The following is a 23,045-nucleotide window of genomic DNA, read 5'->3' as shown; positions in this document are numbered from 1 at the left end:
GGGGAGCGTCCCCCTGCTCGGGGGGAGACCGCCGCTGCTGGCAGAGGGACCGGCGTGGTCACCTGCGGTCGCTTGCTCCTAAGGGGGCACTGAAGGGAGAGGGGAAGGTGCTCGGTCGCATTAGGGTGTGCTGTCTGGAAACTCGGGTCTTGCTTGATCCAAAAACGTCGTTGCAGTTTCATTTCTTAATTTAGTATTTTATAAACCAATACCGTTGTAAGAGGCTGGTATGACTTCATGAAGCGGTGTCTCATGCCACTTCGATCCCCAGCGATTTGGAGGTGACTGGTCTGTGTTTGATTATGGGTACAACCTCAAAAGCCTCACCCTGGTTACACTGTAAAGTTTGAAGAAGAAGTTATCGATACTTTTTAGTGTATTCTACTCAAGAAAAGGCTGTGGGGAATAAAGGACCATGTGTGTCTTTCACCATTTACACCCTGTCCCTTCCCCCCAGTCATCACGTTGACCACAATCACCTCTTGATTGTGGTCTCTTCTCAAATAAGTGTCCCATTTGTATTATGTGAGGTAGAGAACATGCTGCTGCGTTTGGAGAAATTGAAGGTCAGAGAACTGTACACTTTAGGTCCATAAATACTATTTAACTGTTCTGAAGCATGAAGATAAAACCTAAATCTTTTTTCAGAATGTTATGCTGACTTCTTCAGAGAAGACTTTGATGTGAAAGCTTACACCTCCCAGTCTATCCATCAGGCTGTGATAGCTGAGCAACTAGCAAAACTTGCCCAAGGTATTAGTCAGTTGGATAAAGAGCTTCATTTACAAGTAAGTTTAAAGCATACTCATTTTTCTGGGGTGGTTGACATAAACTAGTCAAGAGCACAGTAATCTTATGACCTTGTTGCTTCTGAAATTGCTGAAATTATAGTAACTAAAGGTACAACTTGCAGCAAGGCTAGTAGTGAGTCTCATACTTAACTCAGTCAAGCCTGCTCAATACTCTTACCGAGAAGCCATGTACTGCTTTGTTTTCAAGTTTCTGCAGCCCGTCTCTGTATACGTGGAAGTGCCACTCTCCCTTGTAAGGATGTTCCCTGACTCTTTCCAAATGATCATGTCAGCTATCAGGAACACTGGCCTGTGTATTGGAATGACAATTGTGAGAAGATAGGGAGTGATTTAACTTGCATCCTTTCATCCTGTGCTGGAGAGTAGCCTAGGCTCTCAGGCTTACCTTTAACTGGGCAGATATAACCTATGTTAACACACCTCCACACCTTCAGAAAGGCTTTTGAGTTTGGATTGTAGAAGGTGTTTTGGTAAAATCTATGCAGACACCACAAATCCACGGTGGACCTTGCAGTGAGAGCACATGCTACGTTTGTGTGTAGTTTCAACACCTGCTTCCTCCCTGCCCCAATTGGTAAATTCTTTGGGAACTAGTTTCTAAATGTCATAAGTAGAAAAGAAAATATTAAAAATGTGAATATACTACTGTGTGATTAATAAGCTTACATTTGCAATTCTTATTATATATGAAGGTATGTTGAAATGTGGTTGCTCTGCTGGCTTTAATTGTCAGCTTTGCTGCGTTTCTGACCCTCTTCTTGTTCTGAGCTTGCTGCTTTTGTGAATTAAAATGTGTTCTGAAAACCCTTTCCTCTTTAAGGTGTGGCTGCTTTTTCCTGTGTCTGCCTGATATAGGGATGATGATGATGATATATTGTTATTCCTTTCAGACATACATCTCCATTTTTCTGTGTTGATTTTTCTGTTCTGTTTTTTTTAAGGTTGTTGCAAGACATGAAGACCTGTTGGCCCAAGCAACTGGAATTGAATCCCTGGAAGGTAAGTACCATTATATTATGCTTGCTGCTTCTTACAATGGAGGAAGAGCTTTTAATACCTGTGCAGGGAACGTCATTCACTGCCACTTTGGCCCCTAATATTAAGGCTGTGGATCTTCTGAGGAATAACATGCGGCAGCTTTTTTTGATGTCAGTAGATGGAGCTCCAGGGAGAAAATTTGGCTGGTACTTCTCTGGAGTAACTGCTTCTTAGGAAAACATATTTTGATAATGAGCAACTTTAGCAATCAAGTCTTTTTGACCTTTTAATATATTTTTCTGAATAAGCCTAATTTTGTTGCAACATTAGCTGATATCTGTTGCCGTAAGTACCGAGTTTATGCATGTTGCATATGCATATGTTGTTGCATAGTTTGCAAATCTTAACCAGAGAGTCTTTAACACGTAATCTTAACTGCATTGAGGTATTTGTTTCGTAGTAAGTGGCTACTAATTTAAATACATGCCTTTGTGTTATTCCACTGTTTGGGAGCTGGATTTTAATATAAACTGCTGACTTTCAAAGGCCTTGCTTAGGAACCATTGAATCTGTATAGAAAAATGATTGCAGTATATTGTTCTTGTGCCAGGAGTTCATTAGACTTGCCATTCTGTTCTTTGTCACTTGCTGAGAACTTCATATGGTTTTTGGTTTTTTTTGTGCAGAAAGGTATTTACCTCTATAACATGCTAGTTTGCATATACTGTGGGATCCATTCATATCCCCTTTTCCCCTTCCATTTTGTAACTTGCTAAGTAATTTATCTTTGTTCCTTCTGCTTCCATGTTTTGGCATAATCAGAGAGTTTCTGGTTACTGACAGTTATAGTATCTCCTTAGTCTTTGGAACTTATTGGATACAGTATTTACTTGTTGGCATTTGCATGTAGCTATAAAAATAAATAAATGCCTATTTATAATCTAGCTCCCGAATAGCTTTTTAAACAGTTAGAAAATTAAGCATAGGAGGACTGGAATCTGTGTTCATCCTCCAATTAAGAAGTCTAGAGGAATCTGTAGTCAATCTTGTGATTGATAAATACCTCCCAGTCACGATCTTCAGCAATTTGTGCTCAGTGGAATTGTGTTTTCTGACATCATGGTTGTTTCTGAAGGCATTCCTTCCTAAAATTGCTCTGAGGAAAGAATGAAGTACTTCAAAAAAACTACTCAGTTATAAGACATTTCTATAACATAGCTGTGGTAAATAACATGTGTTTTACAGCTAATAACCCAAAGTAGAAATAAAATCTAATTCACTTCAAGTTTCTTGAAACTTCTCCACTTACTTAGGGTTCTGCTCTTAAAGAGGCTTTTTCGGGGGGGGGAGGAAGGAGAAGTATGCAGAGGTTCTAATTGTGAAAAGTAGTTCATACTGGAGACATCAGTAGGAAATTCAGCTTGCAGTTGCCAGAAAGTCAAAAGTCTATGCACACAAAGATGATGTTTTAACTTTTGCAAAACTTTCTTATCTCTTCCCTGCTTGTACTACATGTGATATATGGTCACTGTAGAAGAAGCACTGAGTCAAAATTCATAAGAAAAAGAAAAGATGGATATCAATAGAAATTTCAGTTATTAAGTTAGAAACGCATAGCTCTTGGTATGTTTATGAAGCAAGTCAGCACATGAAGATTATGGAGCTAATTCACAGCATGCACAATCATTTGGACGTGTGGAAGTGAATCTCATTAAATGTTTCAAATTTATATACCCAGCTCGTAGAGTCCTTTCTTTTTTAGGTCTGCACACTTTTCTAATGGTACACTGATCTGGTATGCATACTCTTCTGTCTATAAGTAGCTCAGTAGATATCTTGAGCTACCTGTTAGCTCAAGAGGGGCTAAATACTATCACCCTAAATCTTACGCAGCAGATGGAGAGGGTAGATTGCCTTTTCACCCATCCTAATTCCGCCTTCTGGCAAGAGGGCTGCTGTATGCTTTATAGCAATGTCACAATCATAGATGCAGCAATGTCATGCTACTGCCTCTCCCCCATTATTGTAATGTAGAGTAGAAAATTAAACCTGTTTTGCCAACTTTTTACTCTATCTCATATCTTCATCCTCTGATGTGTGAGAATTGCATGCCTACCATTCCATGTATAAATGTCAGAGAACTCCTGAGCCTGTCACTAAGCCAAGTTAATAATTATGAAATATGGAGAAGATGGGAGCTGGCATATTTATACAAAATATGTGAGGTACAGTCCCAGTACAGGACAAGCTGAATAAAACTATTAGCAGCAGTTATGTATATCTTCCATCTTACTGTATCACATCGGAGTTTTATCCAATTTAATGGTGACATGCTTGTAAATAGGGCTTTAAAAAAATATAGTATGTTTGAGAATGCTAACAATAACTGGAACAAAAATAATTTCATAGGCCTGGGTTTGCGTAACTTAATTAAATTCTCAGCAGGCTGATTCCATATTGCAAAAATGACTGCTACCCTTGCCTACTTTATTTGCAATTTAACAACAAAAAAAAAAAGAACAAACATGCTTGTGGGCTTTCTTTGTGCTGCTTTGCCAAACTAATCTGGAATAAACATGATTAGGGCAGTTTGCTCTGTTTGTAATCTAAATTAGATGACCTCACAATGACATTGATACCTTACTTTTTGCTAAAGATGCTTATGCACAGGAAGAAAACCTTGAAATAGAATTGGTTATCTTCTCAGTCCTCTTTGTCTGTTGGTTTCTCTGAGCTGTCTAGTCACTGTGTTAAATAAAGTGTTAAAAAGGTAGTGCCATTTTTGTATATCATGATCAGATATTAGTAGCAGGTTATATGCCTTTGAACAGCATTCCTGATCATCATTCTCTTAGAAAGCAACATGCTCTAAATAGTACTTGAAACTTAACATATGATGAATTTTAGAGTGATATTTCTTCTGTAGGTTTGTACTCTCCACCAATAAATTTTCCATAACGTTCAGAAGTGACCTATTACCTGCTCAGTTTATTTCAAATATGCTGCACTTTATTCATTTCAGTCTGTTTGAATGCTTTGCTGTAAAGGGGGAAACGGTTTCTTTTTTATGCTGAAGTAGTCTGCAGTAGTTACTGCGATTTGACAAATAGTTCTTTCTATAATTGACAAGTGTTCCATGTAAAAAATATGCTTTGTTTTGCAGGTGTCCTCCAAATGATGCAGACTAGGATTGGTGCTCTACAGAGTACTGTTGATAGGTATGCCATTCATTATGTGGTTAGGAAGTATCAATTCTTAACTCTTCTATCATGTTATTTATTAATACTGCCATAAATAAATTTCTCTTCTTGTTTTTAGAATTAGAGTGAAAATTGTTGACCCCTACAACAAAATAGTGTCTCGCACAGCTCAGCTAGCAAAACTTCAAGTAAGTTGTGTTAAAAACATATTTAAAAAAAATCTTTTTGAACATCTATTGTTTCCCAGATGTCAGGCGTGGGTGAGATTTTCATACTCCAGTAGCCTGGACTTTGTTGTAAGTATTTCTTAATGACAATCAGTGTTTTTGTGTCTCTTCATGAGCTACTGGGAAGTGCTTCGCATTGCGAAGTGGGAGACGGACCTTTGTGCTAGTGAAGTGAGGTTTTGTAGAGATAGAGGGAAGAGGGAAGGGTTGTCTGAGTACAGATTAATTAAATTCTTATTACTGCTTGTGTAATTTTGGTGTTTAATGTTATGGTGCCATTGCGTAGAAGATGCTTTTCTCCTCTAAGTTAATGCATGCTTGGCTGCAGCTTAGTAAAGAGTTTGAGAATTTAATTCTTTCAAAATAGTCAAGATGCAACTTATGAATCCAATTGTGGTTCTGAAGTTTTATAAGGTACATAATTGTCCCTGCCTTTTGAATATAAGTGGAGTCTACAGGAGAATGTAGATCTCTGTTAGAGGATAGCAGTGGGAGAGAGCTTATTGCAGTGATGGCGAGATGAGCATCAAACACTAACATTGTTAATTTTATAATTGTTGAAAACTATTCCGTAGATCTTCAGTCATGTAACTGCATTCTATTCAGTTTATGGTTTGAAAAGCAGCACAACTCCAAATCCACAAGTGTTTAATGAGTTACTGTTTGAACTACTTGTCTTCACAAGTTTACCTTAGCTTTGCAGAACTAGGAACTTACCTTTTAGTAGCTGAAATTTGAGCTGTGGATATATGCTCAAGTAGATTGCCATCTGCAGGTGACTGCTGTTGTACAGCAGAGTAGATGAAGCTGCAAACTGTCATGCAGTTTCTAGTCTGGTGGAGCAGCTGCACTAGTCTCTCAGCTGAACTTCTACTATTTTTGACATTACTTTCAGTAGCAGTGAAGTTCAGCAGCAAGCTCTTAACACTCTGTTCAGCCAGTTTGTCCAGCTGCTTCTCCTGTTCTTTTCAGCTCCAGCTGTTACTGTTTATGCCACTGGGCAAAACTTTTATGACTTCCATGTGGCAGGTTAGGTGCAGATTTTATTTCTTCTCATATGTATGTTGCAGCTGTGGAAAGAGTTGTGGGAATTGGGGCTAAGGACCATTTCTTCCCTGACCTCACACAAAGTCAAAGTGCAGAAGGATGTCTGAGAAGAATGAGTCCCTAAACTTAGGAAATGTTTCTTGGTTGATCTTTGTGTCCTCTTTGCTGTAGCAGCATTACATGGATTTTCCTGTGGTGTGAAAGCAGCATGCATCCAGGGTCAGCATTACTCAGCCTGTGCCAGGGCATTTGTAATATCTGGCTTTTCTTGGCTGTAAGTCAGAAAACAGAGGTGCAGGGTAAGGGAAGCCTGCTGCATCCAAATCCACTTACTTATCTCAGTGTAGAAAGAGGAACAATGATTCAGCTTCTCTTGCCAGTGAGAGTTCATCCTTGGCACAAGAGCTGCTGTCATTTCTTCTATTGGGAGTGCTTTATGTTGCAGTATGCTGTTGGGAGGAGTTGAGGGTCAGGACACCTGAATTATGATATGAAGCTGGACTTAAGCAGAGTTGAGTCAATTGGCCTTTGAAATCTCAACTCCCCCCTGCCTCCCCAGGATGCACTGCTGTTGTGTCTCTTAACCTGGCTGCCTTGTTTGTTCAGGAAGAAAGGGCAACAGCACAGCAAACAATCCACTTCCTGGCGGTGGCAGGGCTTGTGACATGAAATTGCTCCCAAATGCGACTCATGGCATGGGACACTTTCAAACTTGCTCATTTTATCACTTGATGTGCAGTTGGTAGAATAAGTGGAAAAAGGTAGATGACTGATAAAAGAGGTTGCTCTCTCAAAATCTGTAGGGTTGGCAGGTATGTTTTCCTGAACTGTGTGGTGTTTAAGGGCCTCTTGTACTCATGATAGTATTATTTCAGTGCTTCTCCATTGATTGCTGTGGGACTGCTCACAAACTGAAGGAATATTTGGCTTGCATAAAGCTGGATTTTGCTGTCCTTAATTGTTTTTAATATAGTCTGGCTTTTTCATAAACATTCTCACTGCAAATTCATTGTCAAACTTCAAATCTAGTCCTGAATTCTAAATCTCTGCTGTGTGCTTGTGTATATTATGTCTGGTTCTGTTCTTAGAGCTTCATGTCATCCCAAGGGAACAGCAGACTCACAAAGCTTACTTCCTACTTTAAATGATACTGTCCTCTTCTGAGTCTTCTCATAGTAGATCACAAGCTAAGTGGGAATAGTTAATAGCTGAAATCTGTAGACAGAGTTTGTCTTTCAGAGGGTTATTTTCTGTGCAGCAGTATTTTACCAAGTGTTGGTACATGTTCTCTTAATTTCAGATATCTCAGTGTTTAAAAATCCTTTATAAGAGCCAAATTTTTCAAACCTTTGAAAAAAAAAATTATGTATTTTAAAGTTGTTCTCTTTTTAAAATATTCACCAGTAGCAGATTTCATCATAACTAAATAGTAAATGTAGTCTGAAGATAGTGGACTGTCTCATCTTTCTTCAGGCTTCTGTTATCTGTACATTCAATTACATTATGAGCTAGCAGATATATGCAATTGCATATATGAGCTATGCACTGGCACATTCTCAAGTGGTCCTCCCTTTATAATCAAGTCTTCTTTCAATAATTTCTTAAAATTAACTTGAGATTAGAAGTAAGAGGCTATTTGATTCCTCTAATTGTAGTGATAATGTCTGTTAGTGTTGAGATGTTGCGTTAAATTTCAGGAGGTAACTAACATGTCATCTCCAGAAAAATCGGGTTTTATTTTTAATTTTACTAAAACCACTGCGACTAACCTCAGGGCAGTGGCCTTTTCGAAATTACTTCTTGCTTGGAAAGTGGAATTCATTCCTTCTTGGATGAAAGTATCTCCTTTAGAAAAGCGTACTATATCAACTCAGGAAGGGAATGTTTCCTGAATTAATTCAAACTTCTGCTATGCAAGTGGTCAGGTTAGAGGATCTAGCATCTGTGAATGACTCCACTAGTAGATAAAGTTTTTTATTTCTATTACACAGTCCTCATATATTGCATTCTTACATAGTGACGGGGAGTTTTATTAAATTGAACAATTCATGTAAATGGAAATACTTGGGTGAAACAGAACCTTTGTCAAGGGCACAATGCAATGCAGTAGCAATCACTGTGAAGTTAGGAGCGTGTCCTCCATGTCTTTGGATTTTTCTCCTTCTTCTAATTCACAGGGCCAGAAGTTAAAACTTTTTTTTGGTCTTGTATCTAAATGTAACTTTTCCCATCTCTTATTCTGTTTGATTGTCCTTTTAAAAGATTATTTCTTGGGATAGGAGATAATGAGCAACAATCAAATGAAAAAGCAATAATCTTTTGGCATGTAAAGTAAAAGATGGTCGGAAGATAACTGAAGTTGAATTCCTAGGGAAAAACATTAGCCAGAGGTACACAGTTGGATTAGAGAGTAATTAAATTTGAAAACAAAGTAGTAATATTGTGCCCTCTTATTTAGCAAAGCACACTGCACTATATGAAAAGCTATTTTTGATTCATCTTGCAGAAACTTAGTTCACAGATATGAAAGTGATATGTGGATCAAGATTTTTCTAATTAAAGAAATGAATTAATAAAACCTAATATGTTAATCTCTCAAAGTAGGATAAGCCCCACTTGGTTCTCACTAATGGTAATAGAAATCATGTGGTTAAGTTGTCTCAGAATGCTTAGGAAACTTGCACTTCAGACTATGTGATACAGAGCCAAAAGCAGCAAGAGTAATTGTGCTTTCAGTGATTTGCCTCAGCGGGGCTTTTGATAATTTTTCCTTTTTGTTCTCTCTCAATGTTTAATAAAATTAAACTGTAAATATTTGTGTTTTCATTGGTTTGTGCTGGCATAAGGAAGAAACTGACAAGTTGCGTAGTCCACTGAAAATACCTCAGAACAACTGCGTCTTACTTGTTCCGAATTTCTCATTTACCTCTCTTGTTAATCCAATTGCAGATGTTGAACTGTACCTGTGACTGTACTGAGATCCACATACTTTTTTACCTTCTCCTGAATTGCATTTCTGAATTAGATGTTACCCACTCCAGAATGTTGCTTCTCCTGTAGTGTGTACCTCCTAGCCCCACTGACCCAATCCAGCCCTAGAGGAACTCTACACTTGATGTAATTCTTACTGTTTCTCTGTCTCTATTATTCACTGTGCAGAAGGAGAACCTGTTTCAAGATCTTAGTTGAATGAAGAATTATGAAACTACTATGTTTGCAGCTTACAACAGGAGGAATATTGAGGAGATGCATAATGTAAAAAAAAAAAGCTCACTTCTAGTTAGAAATAGAACACATCTCTGTCATAGGGTTCTGAGTTTCCTTTTCTTTTACTAGTAATGACAGCAAAATCTCAGTAGCCCCATGGGTGTAATTACCAGCTTTTGAAAGTATTGGTCTATATTCCATGAAATCATGTTAAAAAATCCTGAAAAAAAGGGATTTCAGTGTTCTGAAGTTCCTTGTTTTTATTCACATTCATATTTCCTTTTTTGCTTAAAGTATTTCCATATTTGAGTCCTAATAGTATGTGATCAAAATGTGCTGATAATATCCGCTAATGCTGCAATTTCTCTGCAGGCTGCCTGTGACTTGCTGCGGAGGATAATACGCATCTTGTATCTCAGTAAGAGACTTCAAGGACAACTGCAAGGAGGAAGCAGAGAGATAACAAAAGCTGCCCAGAGTCTCAATGAACTTGGTGAGTCTTTCTTAGTTACTTTTAGAGGCATTTTTAGCTTGCACTTGTATGACTCACACTAGCATTTGACTTAAAAAACAAAGAACACCCCAAAACTTTTTACTATAGTTATTGCTGTCTACTTCCTGATTTGAGTTGAGAAATGGTAGGGACAGAACTCATTAGTACCTTCAATTTTTTCATATGACTTTTGTAGATAAAGATATTTAATAACATGAAAATTCTGTGATAATAACTTGTGGGTTTTGGGTGACTTTTTTTTTGTGAAGCAATTAATTTCTTTTTGGTTTGGGTTTGTATAAAATGCCTTCAGAGGCAGCAGATATATATTTAGCTTTTGGAAGACGTTGCACTGCAATAAGGCATAGTTTGAATTACAGTTTACATCCTAAAAGAAAATTATTGGCCCTGTGACCTTTGCAAAAGCCGTATGTGATATGTTACACAGGTACCTAACCTAATGCAGATACTGGAAGCATTCTGCTGCAGTGACTAATTTACCCTGTATTTTGTATGATGAAACAGTTCTCATGAAGCTCGTGTTACGTTGCTAGATTGTTTTTTGTACTTGATGTAGCTTGGGAACTTCCACACTGTGCTGCAGGATGCAGTGAGGAACATCCCATTAGTCTTGGAGATCAGTCATTGGTGTTGTATATGGTATCTTGTCAGCTGTTTCTCCTTTGGTTTAATGGTATTCAAATTTTGGCTTCCAAAAATAGGTTGTAGGAGGGCTGAACTATCACACATCCAGAATCATCCTGAGGTTTATTGTGCATATTTGTCACTACTGCTTTTTTTATACTGTGTAATCAAAAGATTATTAGACAATGACTTAGTCTTATAATTAGCAGATGCTGTGTTGCAAATGGAAAGTTTTTATATTTATTTAATTATATCAGTTTGACTGAAGCATTTAAGCAATTGTGGCATTCTAAGCTAGAATATTTTTTCTAATTTTCTGGTTTTTTCTAATTTTTTATTTTCTTTCCATTTTGGTCTCCCCTCACATCTTCAGGATATATAAAGTAATACTGGCTTTTAACTACCTGAATTACAAGTCTTGTGGGATTAATCTGAATGCCAGATTCTATTAAAATAATTAATACAATTTAATAGTAAGATCTGAGATGTTTATCTTGTGTCGTTTTTAGGATTTCTTTCTTTAAAAAAAAAAAAGCCTTTTATTGCTTTTTCCTTTCACCAGTTTAAAAAAGAGCTTCCACTTTCTTCTGTTAAAGTGTCACAGTCTTTTGCATTTCTTGTTTTCAAGTACTTGGTGTTTTCCTGAAGCTTAGAAAAGTCTGAGTAATTATTATTGTTAAAGATGAAGGGAAACATGTTTCCTTAGGAAGTCCTTTTGAGTTTCATCTTGCAGTCCATAGGGGGGAACCAAGGCTTGTGGTCCTTAATTTAATCCTTAATTCTGGATGGTTTATGGCCAGGTAAAATCCCTTGTCTACTGTCATTTCTCTTCCCCCTCTCTTTTCCTGGTATCTCTTTCTTCTCTCTTACTTCTCCATCTGCATCCCTCCCTCATCTTTTGGCTCTCTGCTCTTCGTTATCCTCTGCTGCCTGCCTTGGCTGGTCTGAATTCTTATTGCCTCCCAGCTGACTGTGGCTCCCAGCACCCGGGGGGATGGGAATACCCCACTGGGGAGCAGCCGGTGTGGTGGACTGGAGGCATCTCTCCTGCGTGGTGAGGTGGTATGGGGCAGCGTGGCTAACGCAGCTATGGGGTAGCTCTGTTCAGAGGAGAGGGAAGTGCACAGTGGCTGGAGTCAACATGTTTCGGGGTACACCGTGGGAGTTGGTGGGAAGGTCGTGTGTTGCAGGGAGGCTGGATTTTGGGCTATGGCTGGGGAAGCGCTGTGCTGTGCTTCTTGCCTTGGAAAGCATTGGGATGTGTGGGAGGTCTGTAGGGTGGAGGTGGTGGTGGCATGGAGTAGGAGAGCAGTAATGGCTGTGGTGACTGGGCGTGAGGTTGTGGAAATGCTGTGCTTCAGAAAGATGGGAAATGTGATATAGCGCCCGGTGTGTTGGGAGGGTGGGAAGCATGGGGAACAGACACTGAGCACTGGTTATTTGGTGGTGAGATACAAAAGTTTTGGGAGGGCTTGGGAAGTACTACAACGTCTGATGGTAGTAAATGGGTGGTAGACATGAGTGGTGTGAAAGCCTGGCATTGGATAGGGAGCTCTGTGTCATGGAGGCTTGCTTTTGAATTGGGGATCATGGCCAAGATGACTAGTAATTTGTGGTTTTAGCCAGGTATTTCTGAATATTCCTTCTGGCTCCCATTCAGGAAAATTTTTTTCCCATTGTTTGCTACCTTTCTGTTGTACGTGTGGTGCAATATCATTTCTACTTTGTTGAAATCAGCAGCACTGTGATACTACCGTGAAAGCTTTGCACTTTCTATGGTATAATATACTTTCTATTGCTTATAGGTTATTCTGGGTGGAATCTTGGGATAATTGGCTACTTGTTTTTATGTACTGCTATACTCTGTGTGTATGTTTGGGGGACACAAATGTGTGTGCCCATTTAGGTGTATGTATTCAACATATATTTCCTCAGCAAGTCTATGTTAGTTCACTTGCAGCTTTTACTTAGATGTGTCTTTGCAGTGATGGGAAAAGCTATGATAAAAAATATAAAATCTTGGATTAGATTGGAATATGGGTCAATCAGAGGAACTACAAGAAACAATAACTTTTAATGAGAAGGGGTTTTTTAATTGGACACTTCGTTAAGTTGCTGGTAGTCTGCAGATCTCCAGCTTCAGTGGATGATGTTAGGAACTTTACTCTGAAACCATTTGGTAATGTTTTCAGTGAGATCTCTACTTTAGCTTAAAGTAGATCTAAAATTCCTCTGTGTTGGACTGTAACATTCTTTGAAATTATCTTCCCACTTTGGCACAGTAAGAAGAAAAACTGAATGCCCTATGTAAATTGTAGAGATTAACTGTGATTTGTGTGTGTGTATATATGTATAAATACCCCAAACTTTCTTCTGAAACTCCTCCACCAACCAACACGCTTCTTTGGGTTCTCTAGCAAAGTAGAAACAGAGCTGAGATAGTCCATTGAATAAGCTATTAGCTGCTTCTCTAGTGACAACTCTTCATATTCTACAATCCAACTCAGCATACGGATAGGTAAAGCAAGTGGCACAATCAGATGTCAGACAGTGCCTAATGCAGTGAATTACATGCCCTGATTGTGCTTCTTGGTGATACTTTAATACAAATATTTTATAAAGTGAAAAATAAACATTCTTAATCAAGTTGAAACAATAGAACGTGACAAGAAAATGGTACACTATATACAGTTCCCTTTCACAGAAGAAATTCCGCAGGTATTAAGAAATCTGCTGTCTTCTATATGGGTATGCAGAAATTGCTGTCAGTAACAGTGGCCAGTAACTGATGAGATGAAGATGAAAGAATTCTTAGTTGTGCAGTGAATGGCTAGTTTGGCTGTGGACAGGTCATTAATTAATCTATCAGTTATAGAGCTAACTGGACAACAAAGGATTTGTATCTCTTGCTTGTTAAATACCTATAACTGATGTCATCATTATTCATATAAATGCCTAGAATTCTTTTAATTATAATAAACTCCTAGTCTCTCTATATGGTTGTATTGTAATTTATTTCACAGCAAGTGAATTTATTTACTTGAATGACCTTGTGAGCATATAATGCTTGTAGGTAGGCTCTCACAGCAGCTGTAATTTTGCTCTTTTGTAAGCTCAGAGTTAGTCTGTGACTAAGCTGTGCAGCCATAAAATTAAGGGAAAGGAGTCTATTGAAATATGGGTTTGGGTGTCTTCAATATAGATGTTGCTCCAGGATGATACTACCTTACATGTAACTTATGAGAAGAGAGGATGGGGAAAGATAGGACTATGACCTTACTTTTAGAGAAAAGGAAAAAATATTGTCAGTTATGGAAGTCTAGCTAAAATGGAGAAAACCCTACATACATATTGTGTTCTTTATAAAGAGGGAGCAAAACTTACACATGGCAGTTATTTAGGCTTAACAACAGAAGACTTAAGGGAAATACACGGAAATAAAGCCCAATTTTGATGATACTTGTAAAGAAGTGCAGCTTGGATGGAGAAAACTGAAATTAGTGAGGATATGCATGATACTGGGTGAAATGTAATTTGAAAGAAGTTTTTTGGCTATGCCTGGAAGGCCTCTTTGCAGCAGGCATAATGTAGGTTCTGGTAGCCCTGTCTTCTAAAGTACACTCCAGAACTGGTGACATCTGCACAAAGGTGGCAGTGGTCTTGGGCCTGAAAAATTCTCTTGTGGAGGCTAGGAAAAAACTGGACTTAATGCCTTCCTAAGGTAAACAAGATGTGTTGTGATATCAAGAAAAAGCCTGGATATAGCCAGTATGTCTGTTAGAATAAAAATCAGACGAATGGGAGGAGGAAAGCGACCTCTTGTCTGCCTGCCTTAATGGGGATTGCATTCGTGGGACCTTGTCTCATCCAGTATTGAGGTATCTCTGTTTCAGTGTGCTTTTCTAGTGTTCCTAATACATGTAGTACCCCGGAGTTTCCACTGAAAGGGAATAGCATTGTAAAGATTGTGAAGTTATCTATAGTATTACATCTCTTGTCACCCAGTTTGTGTCATACAGTAATACAAAATAATGCTTGATAGAGGGAGAGAATGACATTTCTTTGTGAAAATTCACTGTTTCTTTTTACACTTGGTTCTTATGTGTTGTAGTTATGTCACATGGTCTGTGTTTTTCCCATCTTTCAAATTGCTTTTGACATTAAATAGAGCAAAATCTTTCCAAATATTCTAAACCTAAGGAGTCTATTTTTTTTTCTTCTTTTTCTCTGTTGGTGTTAAAACGTGGACCTATTACATAGAAAGGAGAGTCTGCTCATTTGTGTGCATATGTATGCATGTTTTGGTATATAAATATTTATAAAACCCAAACATAAACAATATGTATATTCATCCTAATGTATCTCAACTGCTTTTCAGAATAATTTCATTGCTCTTAATGGTTATCTTTGGGAACTCCTGGGAAGAGAGATGAGATTCCAGAAGATGGGAGAGTTTGTTTTATTGAAAACAGAACTCGCTGGCTCCCATTTTATTTTGAGAACTCAGAGTAACTTGACTGCCTTAAGCAAAGAAACTCTAGAACAAATAAACTATTTGTAGGAGTCTAGAATATAAGGGTGCTATTAAATAGTAGGCCACATAGATTTATCAAGAATGAATCCTGTTTAACAAACCACATTTTCTTCGTTGGCAGCATAACAGGTCTTAGAACTAGAGAGATCAATGACTGTCTCATAGTTTGATTTAAATAGGGCTTTTGACACCTTGTCACACTAGCAGGATCAGCAATATAATCCAGATGAAAATGTGGTATAATGAATGCAGAAGTTTTGAGAAAGCCATACCCCAAAAGTTGTCATCAGTTGTTCACTGTTGCCCAGCAATATATCAAGTGGGGTTTTATTGAAATGTGTTCTGCAGCTGGCTCATGTTTTCATTAATGATTTGAGTGATGTAATATGGTATATCCTTATTAAATTTACAAGTAATAATCAAGCAGAGAAGAATGGAAAGTATGTTGGAAAACAGGATTAGATTGAAGAATATACTTAGCAAATTGGAGATGCATCTTAGCTGAACTGATTTCATTTCTCTTCCAGACAAGTGCGAAGTCCTAGCAATAAATAGCTGTAGTTAACATCTGGAATAGGAGAAATGACTGGATGGATAACAGTTCTGCAGAGAGGCTTGGTAGTTCCTCATGAATTTAGTGCAAGCCACTTGTTCATTTGTTTTGTAGCAGCGTGACATTGTTGGCAATGAAATTTGTACTGATCTTTATAAGGAAGGGTGTTGTGTGCAAGGCACTTGAAACACATCTTTTGTTCATGCTTCAGCTGGAGTATCAAGTCCCTTTTGAGGCTCCTTAGTCAAGGAAGATGTAGGTTAATTGGAGAAAGTCCTGAATACAGCAGTAATGATGGCTGAAGGTCTTGAGGATGGGCAGAAGAACTGAAAGTATGTACCTCTTTTGTTTGGAGAAGAGGGATCTGAGAGGCAGAGTAACATTCTTCACATAAATAGAAGTTATTCAAATGGGAAGGGACTAAATGGCTCTCCACATCCATTGTTATCAAAACAGTAAGTAATGGGCCTGAAATGAATCAAAGAAAATTTTTATGTAAAATGTTAGGAAATGTTTCTGCCAGTAATGGTAATTTAAGGGGAGCTGTGAAATCAGTATTTGAAGCTTTTTAAAAAGTAGTTTAGACAAAGCATGTATCAGGAATAGTTTAGATATAGGTGGTTTTGCCTTGAAGCAGGAGGACTGAGTAAGCTGACCTGCTACCAGTCCTTTGTTTCTCTCGGAGATGTTCCCCACCTCAACTCCGTTAATAGAAAATGTATTCTGGGGAAGTTTAGAGTTTGGTTTTGGGTTTTGGTGGTGTTTTTTTCTTTCCCTTTTTTTTTTTAATTGGACTGCTTGATGTAAAATTTGCTTCCCACAAGTTGGTTTGTTGGGCACTGTGCCCAGATACCTCCTGGAATATTAGGACAGTGTGACTGGAAAATTCATGCCATCACTTTAGTTCAGTCTTTTCTTATCACTCCTTCAGAGGAAATAGTAGATAAATCTCAAAGACCTTCAGCTCACTCCTCTGACACAATTACTTCTCTTCTGGTTACTCACTATGTGACTGACATTCAAGTTAACTTCACGCAGTTCATCATGTTACTGGAGTGCTGCAAAAATTGACCCTCGAAACTGTTGTGTCAGTATTCTCTACTGGTTCTGACTCTGTGAATGTGGATGTTGTGGGTCTAATTTTTTTTTCCTTTGCCAGGAAAGAAGGCAAGCTATCCATTTCTTGGTGACCCAGTTGTTTTTTAAGAAAGGTGCTAATTTACTCCTGTAAGTTTTTAGTAATAGAATCATAGAATAGTTTGCATTGGAAGGGACCTTTACAGGTCATCTAGTCCACCCCCCCACCCCCGCAATGAGCAGGGACATCTTCATCTGGATCAGGTTGCTCAGAGCCCTGTCCAACCTGACATTGATGTTTCTAGGGATGGGGCATCTACCACCTCCCAGGGCAACCTGTTCCAGTGTTTGACCACCCTCATAGTAAAAATTTTCATCTTTATATCTAGTCTGAATCTACCCTCTCTTAGTTTAAAACCATTACCCCTTGTCCTATTGCAACAGGCCCAGCTAAAAAGTCTGTCCCCATCTTTTCTATAGGCCCCCTTTAGGTACTGAAAGGCCGCAATCAGGTCTCCCCACAGCTTCCTCTTCTGCAGGCTGAACAACCCCAACTCTCTCAGCCTTTCCTCATAGGAGAGGTGCTCCAGCCCTCGGATCATTTTTGTAGCCTTCCTCTGGACCTGCTCCAACAGTTCCATGTGCTCCTTGTGCTGAGGGCTCCAGAGCTGGATGCAGCACTGCAGGTGAGGTCTCACCAGAGTGGAGCAGAGGGGCAGAATCCCCTCCCTTGACCTGCTGGCCATGGTTAATATTTGGGAATTTTATTGTTTAGTGTTTATCAAAATACTAAGCACTACTAGTCATTATTCAGGAAACAACAGTTCTAATTTGTTGAAAATTTACATAACTAATTTTAGTAGTAAGTGTTTATACTTGTTTGTTTTATAGCAATTCTCTCATCCATATCTATTGCAAGTTGGAATTATCTGTACCTATTGTTTCCACAGCGAGCTGTATTAATTGGGTATTAAACCAGTGTAAATAATTTGACTAAAACAGAGAGACTTACTCCGAAGTCATTGCAGATGGGCTGACTGTAATATTTGTGCTTCAGTTAAATATTGTTGTATAAAAACTACTTCATTTTAACTGCTACAGTTTTTGAAGTAACACTAAATATGCATTAAGTATCTGTACACACGTATTACTAAATTTGCAATGGTAAGCTGCCTAAAAACCTGCCGTAGATAGTATGGTAGCTATCTTTCACTGCTGACTTCTTCTCGTATCGTATTCAGTGATGAACTTAATTTTTTTTTTTTTTCTATTCCAAGCAAAAATGTAGAGTGTATGATTGCCAAGCCAGACCTTGTGTTGAATCAAACTGCAATTAAAGTGAGGAAGGACTTGATTGCTGTCATGTCAGTGAGGTCCTTCACTGCTAGTACACAGAGCAGACAGATTTGTTGATATTAATACTGTGGTGTGCAGTCTCTCATAAGAATCAACACACATCAATCTGGAGGGAAAAGTTGCTTCCATGGTACTTTTGCTTAGGGATTTAGATGCAGTACAATTTACTGCCTTGTGCAAGACCTAATGTCCTCTAAAATGATATAGCATATGTCTGTGTAGCACAATGAACTGTTCTATAGGGGTAACTGAACTGATTTGATTAACAGAAATTACACGGCAATGCTAACACGCAGCTTTGCCTGTGGTAATTAGTCCTGCTGAGAATGACTGAATTGTATTACTGGCTCAGAGCCATCTGCATTATTTTTGAATGTCACTGCTTCAGGTGGTACATCTGCATCCATAGTAGGTGCAAATATCTTGCTAAAACATTTTTCTTCTGTCCCTGGTGGTGTTAGCAGTAACTGCCAGACCTTCACTGAAATTGATTGGACTAAAATATACTATGCCTTCCTGTAGTTGAGGGTAAGCTCCACATTCTTCAATTTCATGTTGTTCCTTTCAGTTGAGTTGGTTTTTTATTTGTTTTGTTTTGTTTTTCCTGAGGCTCTGTTACCATAAGATGAAAGATTTTGCAAAAAGTTGTTGCGCAAAGTTTTATTTGTGGTATTCCAGGCCAAAAAGAGCTCCCTGGTCAGAAGGTCCAGCAGACATACAGTTAATTTAAAAGCTTTAATATTTGTAGCTTTAAAAGAGACAGTCTTGAACTGTTTGGAAACTGAGAAATCAACTTTGTATAAAAGCTTAATTTTTCCAAAATCAGACTCACGAAAAATTTTGAAAATATTGAGAAGTTCTTCACAAACATGAAGCCAGCGTCACATGTGAAATACATATGGAATACACTGTCTGACCTGCTTTTCTTCAGTATGTCTGGTAAAAACTGAAAATGATGGCCTGTTGCTCTAGTTGGATTGTGATTAACTCTGTATGGTTAATAGTGCATTTAATCACAAAATAATTGTATAATATATAAATAAATAAATGCCAGGTACTCAGTATCTTATGGATAACGCTGATCATTCTGACAGTCAGATACATTGCAAGATAATTAGTCTTTATTTTTAACGCGATAGATGTTGATAGAACCAGTCATACAATGGAGGCAATTGAAGTTATTTTATACATTGATAAAGAAAAAGAAAAAAGCATATTTATAATGCTTCAATTTACTATGTTTAGAAAGATTCTGCTTTTATTATTTGATTTGTCTTTTCAAGGAATGGGGTGCCATGAAAGCTATGGATAGTTAGTGCTAACAAAAAATCTCCTTGGTTACTAAGAAGATCTTGTTATTTTCTTAGTATTGTTCCTGGCTTTGTGTTTGCCAAAGTCACTGCTTGATTTATTGTAAATTAATGTAAAAGGAAGAGCTATTCAAGCTTCTGCTGAGTTGTGTTATTTCGTGAATTGTGCTGTGCAACCAAGTATTTTGTGTAATGAGTGTGGAAGCTAGTCCTTGTGCTCTTCGGTAGTTGCTATACCACCCACTTATTTCTCTCTCTGTTTCAATTATGCATACAACAGTCTTGTTCTAGGCCGTCTTATTTTATTTATGCCATCTTTACTTTTTTCTGCAGAGTTAAGGAGCTTCTGTGGATATTAATTTATTTCTTGTTAGCTTTCGAAATAAAGAAAAATCTTGATAGTATGTAACAAGTTAATTAATTTGACCTATTCGCTTAAAGATACTGAATTACTCTGCATGTAACAAAATCACTTGCAAAACTTGATACAATTTTTCATTAGTAAGAGGCTAATAGTGTAGGACCTCTTTATTGTCTGAACGAAGCAGACAGAACATACAGATTTTTGTGGTTTGCTGTGATTAGGATTTCTAGCTTGGAAACTTTTATGTTAGACAAAGCATTTTATGTAAACAGTTGGTATGTTTTGCTTAATCTCTGGCATGCATTGTTTTTCTAACCATTTTCAACAGAAGACACTAAGTAATTACAGGCACACGAGAAAACACTAAGTTTGAATTGATACAAGAAAAACATATCCTATTGGAATTTTGGTTTTCAACATAACCTTTAAATTAGTAGGACTTGAATTTACATTTCCTCAGCTTTTTAAAAGTTTGGTTTCTGTTAATGTAGCTTCATTGTAGTTCCATTGCTGTGTCACTGTTTTCCAAAGTCATAACTGTTCTGATCTCTTGAAATTTAATTTTCTTTATGTATCCAGCTCTGCAAAATTAATCCAGGTATAATTGTAACGGTGGGTTTTCCTGATGTCTAGTTTCCTTTAAACAACCATAAACATGTTTCAAATTTGCCATATTGAGTGAATTATGAAACTATTTTTTCATGTTAGCATTAAGCTGATTTCTGGTTTTGATGAGATTATTCTTTTAGCTATAACTACTCGAAGAATTTGATTTTGCTGTATTATTAAGCATTTGGTAATTTTAGTCTCAAGTATATAGACCTTGTCAGAGGGTTGTATATAAGATATTTTAAAATGGTTTAGTACTCCACTTTCTATCTTGAGGTGTTAACCTGTTCCTGAGAGGTATGTTATTAATGTCCCATTAGCAAGACTGTGCTAGAAGTTAATTACTGTATGTTCAAGTTGCCTTTGCTGTAGCACGTGGATTATTTCTAACAGTTTTTATACTCACTCCAGGCCCATCAAAGACTATTTTCTGTCTTTTGCTCTTTCTTGCTCCCAGTTGCAGATGTCCACACCTTTTTTTCCTTACATTCTTGGAAAGCTTTTCTCTTTCAACCTCCTTGTCATTTGTTACTCTGAATCTGATTGCTACTATTTCATTATTACTGTCAATTATGATTATTATTGTCATGATCTAATGTATAGAAGTATTGTGGTTTAACCCCAGCCAGGAACTAAGCCCTGCACAGCTGCTCCCTCATTCCACTCACAGTGGGATGGGGAGAGAATGGGAAAAGTGAGAAAACTCATGGGTTGAGATAAAGACAGTGTAATAGGGAAAGCAAAAGCTGCGCACGCAAGCAAGGCAACCAAGGAATTCATTCACTGCTTCCCACCGGCAGGCAGAGGTTCAGCCATCTCCAGGAAAGCAGGGCTCCATCACGTGTCATGGTGACTTGGGAAGGCAAACGCCATCACTCTGAATGTTTCCCCCCTTCCTCCTTCTTCCCCCAGCTTTATGTGCTGAACATGATGTCGTATGGCCTGGGATGTCCCTTTGGGTCAGTTGGGGTCAGCTGTCCCGGCTGTGCCCCCTCGCAGGAATGAAACCATCCCTGTGGTATCAATGCTGTTTCTAGCACAAATCCAAAATATAGCCCCACACCAGCTACTGTGAGGAAAACTAACTCTATCCCAGCCAAAACTAGCAGAAGAAGTTTTGGTTGTAGGTCAGTATTACACTGAGCTAGGCTTCAGCTGGTACAGAGTAAAATCTGGGGTCTGACAGCTTTTGATTTATTTGCTTCTAACAGTTCAGACAACTCCAGTGGGAAAGAAATGATAGTGGACAAGAACTAAGAAAGGGGAGGGGGAATGTGATGGACTGCCAGAAGGTGCTAGGAGAGGAGTTTTGTCAGGACAGCAGAGTAGCTGCACCAGTCATGCAGCTTATAAGTTAATATGCATTTAAACCATCATGCACATGGGGCATGAAGAGTGTTTGCCCTGGTAGCACATTCAGTTCTGTGTTTGAGATTAAGCCAGTACTTCTTATTTCTTAAAAACACTGAAACAACAATATTTTCTGTCTGCTATGGTAATGTATCAGATGGTCTGGGGCTTTCAGAGCCACAGGATATATCCAGGGTTTGTAGTCCCACCTGGGTAGGGCTGAAACAGAGGGGCTTGGGAAGTTTGAAAGAAGAATTGGTTGGAAATGAAGAACAGAAGGAGCAATGGAAGAGGAAAGTTGTGGAAGAAGGTCTTGGTAATTACACTATCCCATCTTTTCACATTAATGAGCTTAAATGTAAAGGCCAGGTCTCATAAGGTGGATTTTTTCCAGTTTTTGTTTGTTTGTTTTGCAATTAATGAATTTAAATGTGTGACTTTAAAATCTGAAAACTACACTTATTTTCTGTTTCTCTAATTACAAAATTCCCCTTCTGCTCTCTTCTCAAATTATCCCTATGGAACAGAGAGGAATTATATGAAACCTGTTTCTGTTTTGCTGTTAAGGAATACTTGTTCCCCACCAGAAGGATGGTATCCCAGCTGGTAAGGGTGTTTGGACCTTGTTTTCACTTTATCCCTTGATCATTTTAAGTGTTTGAACAGTAAGTATTTTTGTGTTTGGTAGCTAGGGTGTGTCATGAGAGTGGAGATATGAAAGGATTTGGAAGAACGGTAATGTAGATAATCTTGTAGTTGTGAATGCTTGTGTTTAGCCACATACAGGATACATGCAACTTCAGAGTGTTTTTTTTTAAAATTTTTTAATTACTTTGAAACAGTTATGATAGTGTAACTAGTATAGATCTTAGGGCATCTTTTAGTTTTGAGACACAGTATTCTGTTACTGGATAGTCATACTTTTTTAATAGAACTACATAACTAAAAGTAGAAATGAAAGCTATGGGTTTCTGTTTCCAGGTGACATACAAAAATTATCAAGGCCGAAATATATCTGCAAGCTGTCTGCCCTTGAATCTAGTAATTTTTTGTGCGATGACTTTAGAAGTCTGTATTAGTTAAATAAAATTGTGCATACCAAAGATGAGAAAAGAGTTTAAAAGAATTACTTCTGGCTGAGAGAGAAGGGAAGAGAGACAAAGATTAACTGTGAATCTCTGAAAGATTATCTTTTTGCATCTTGTAAATTTTCAGTACATTGTAGTGAGTAAGAGTAGCTGGCAAGAGTTCGAAAATAATTTGTAGTGTCTTTTACATATTAT

The 23,045-nt window shown here is 38.0% G+C and overlaps 1 protein-coding gene across 1 annotated transcript in view; it reads left to right on the top strand.

The window, feature by feature from the left end:
* The first annotated feature begins 302 nt into the window (after positions 1 to 302).
* The window catches only part of COG5 (component of oligomeric golgi complex 5), a 187,900-nt gene continuing 165,157 nt past the window's right edge, over positions 303 to 23,045 (top strand). The window contains exons 1-6 of the mRNA XM_009636074.2: positions 303 to 306; positions 649 to 788; positions 1,754 to 1,811; positions 4,954 to 5,008; positions 5,109 to 5,178; positions 9,844 to 9,964. Coding sequence (XP_009634369.1) covers positions 303 to 306; positions 649 to 788; positions 1,754 to 1,811; positions 4,954 to 5,008; positions 5,109 to 5,178; positions 9,844 to 9,964 — 448 coding nt within the window. The remainder of the gene's footprint in view (positions 307 to 648; positions 789 to 1,753; positions 1,812 to 4,953; positions 5,009 to 5,108; positions 5,179 to 9,843; positions 9,965 to 23,045) is intronic.

This window comes from Egretta garzetta, unplaced genomic scaffold, assembly GCF_000687185.1.
Source record: "Egretta garzetta isolate BGI_Z169 unplaced genomic scaffold, ASM68718v1 scaffold33, whole genome shotgun sequence".
In the NCBI taxonomy this organism is placed as follows: Eukaryota; Metazoa; Chordata; class Aves; order Pelecaniformes; family Ardeidae; genus Egretta; species Egretta garzetta.
The sequence above is the reverse complement of the archived record's forward strand: the minus strand, read 5'-3'. Positions and strand labels throughout refer to the sequence as shown.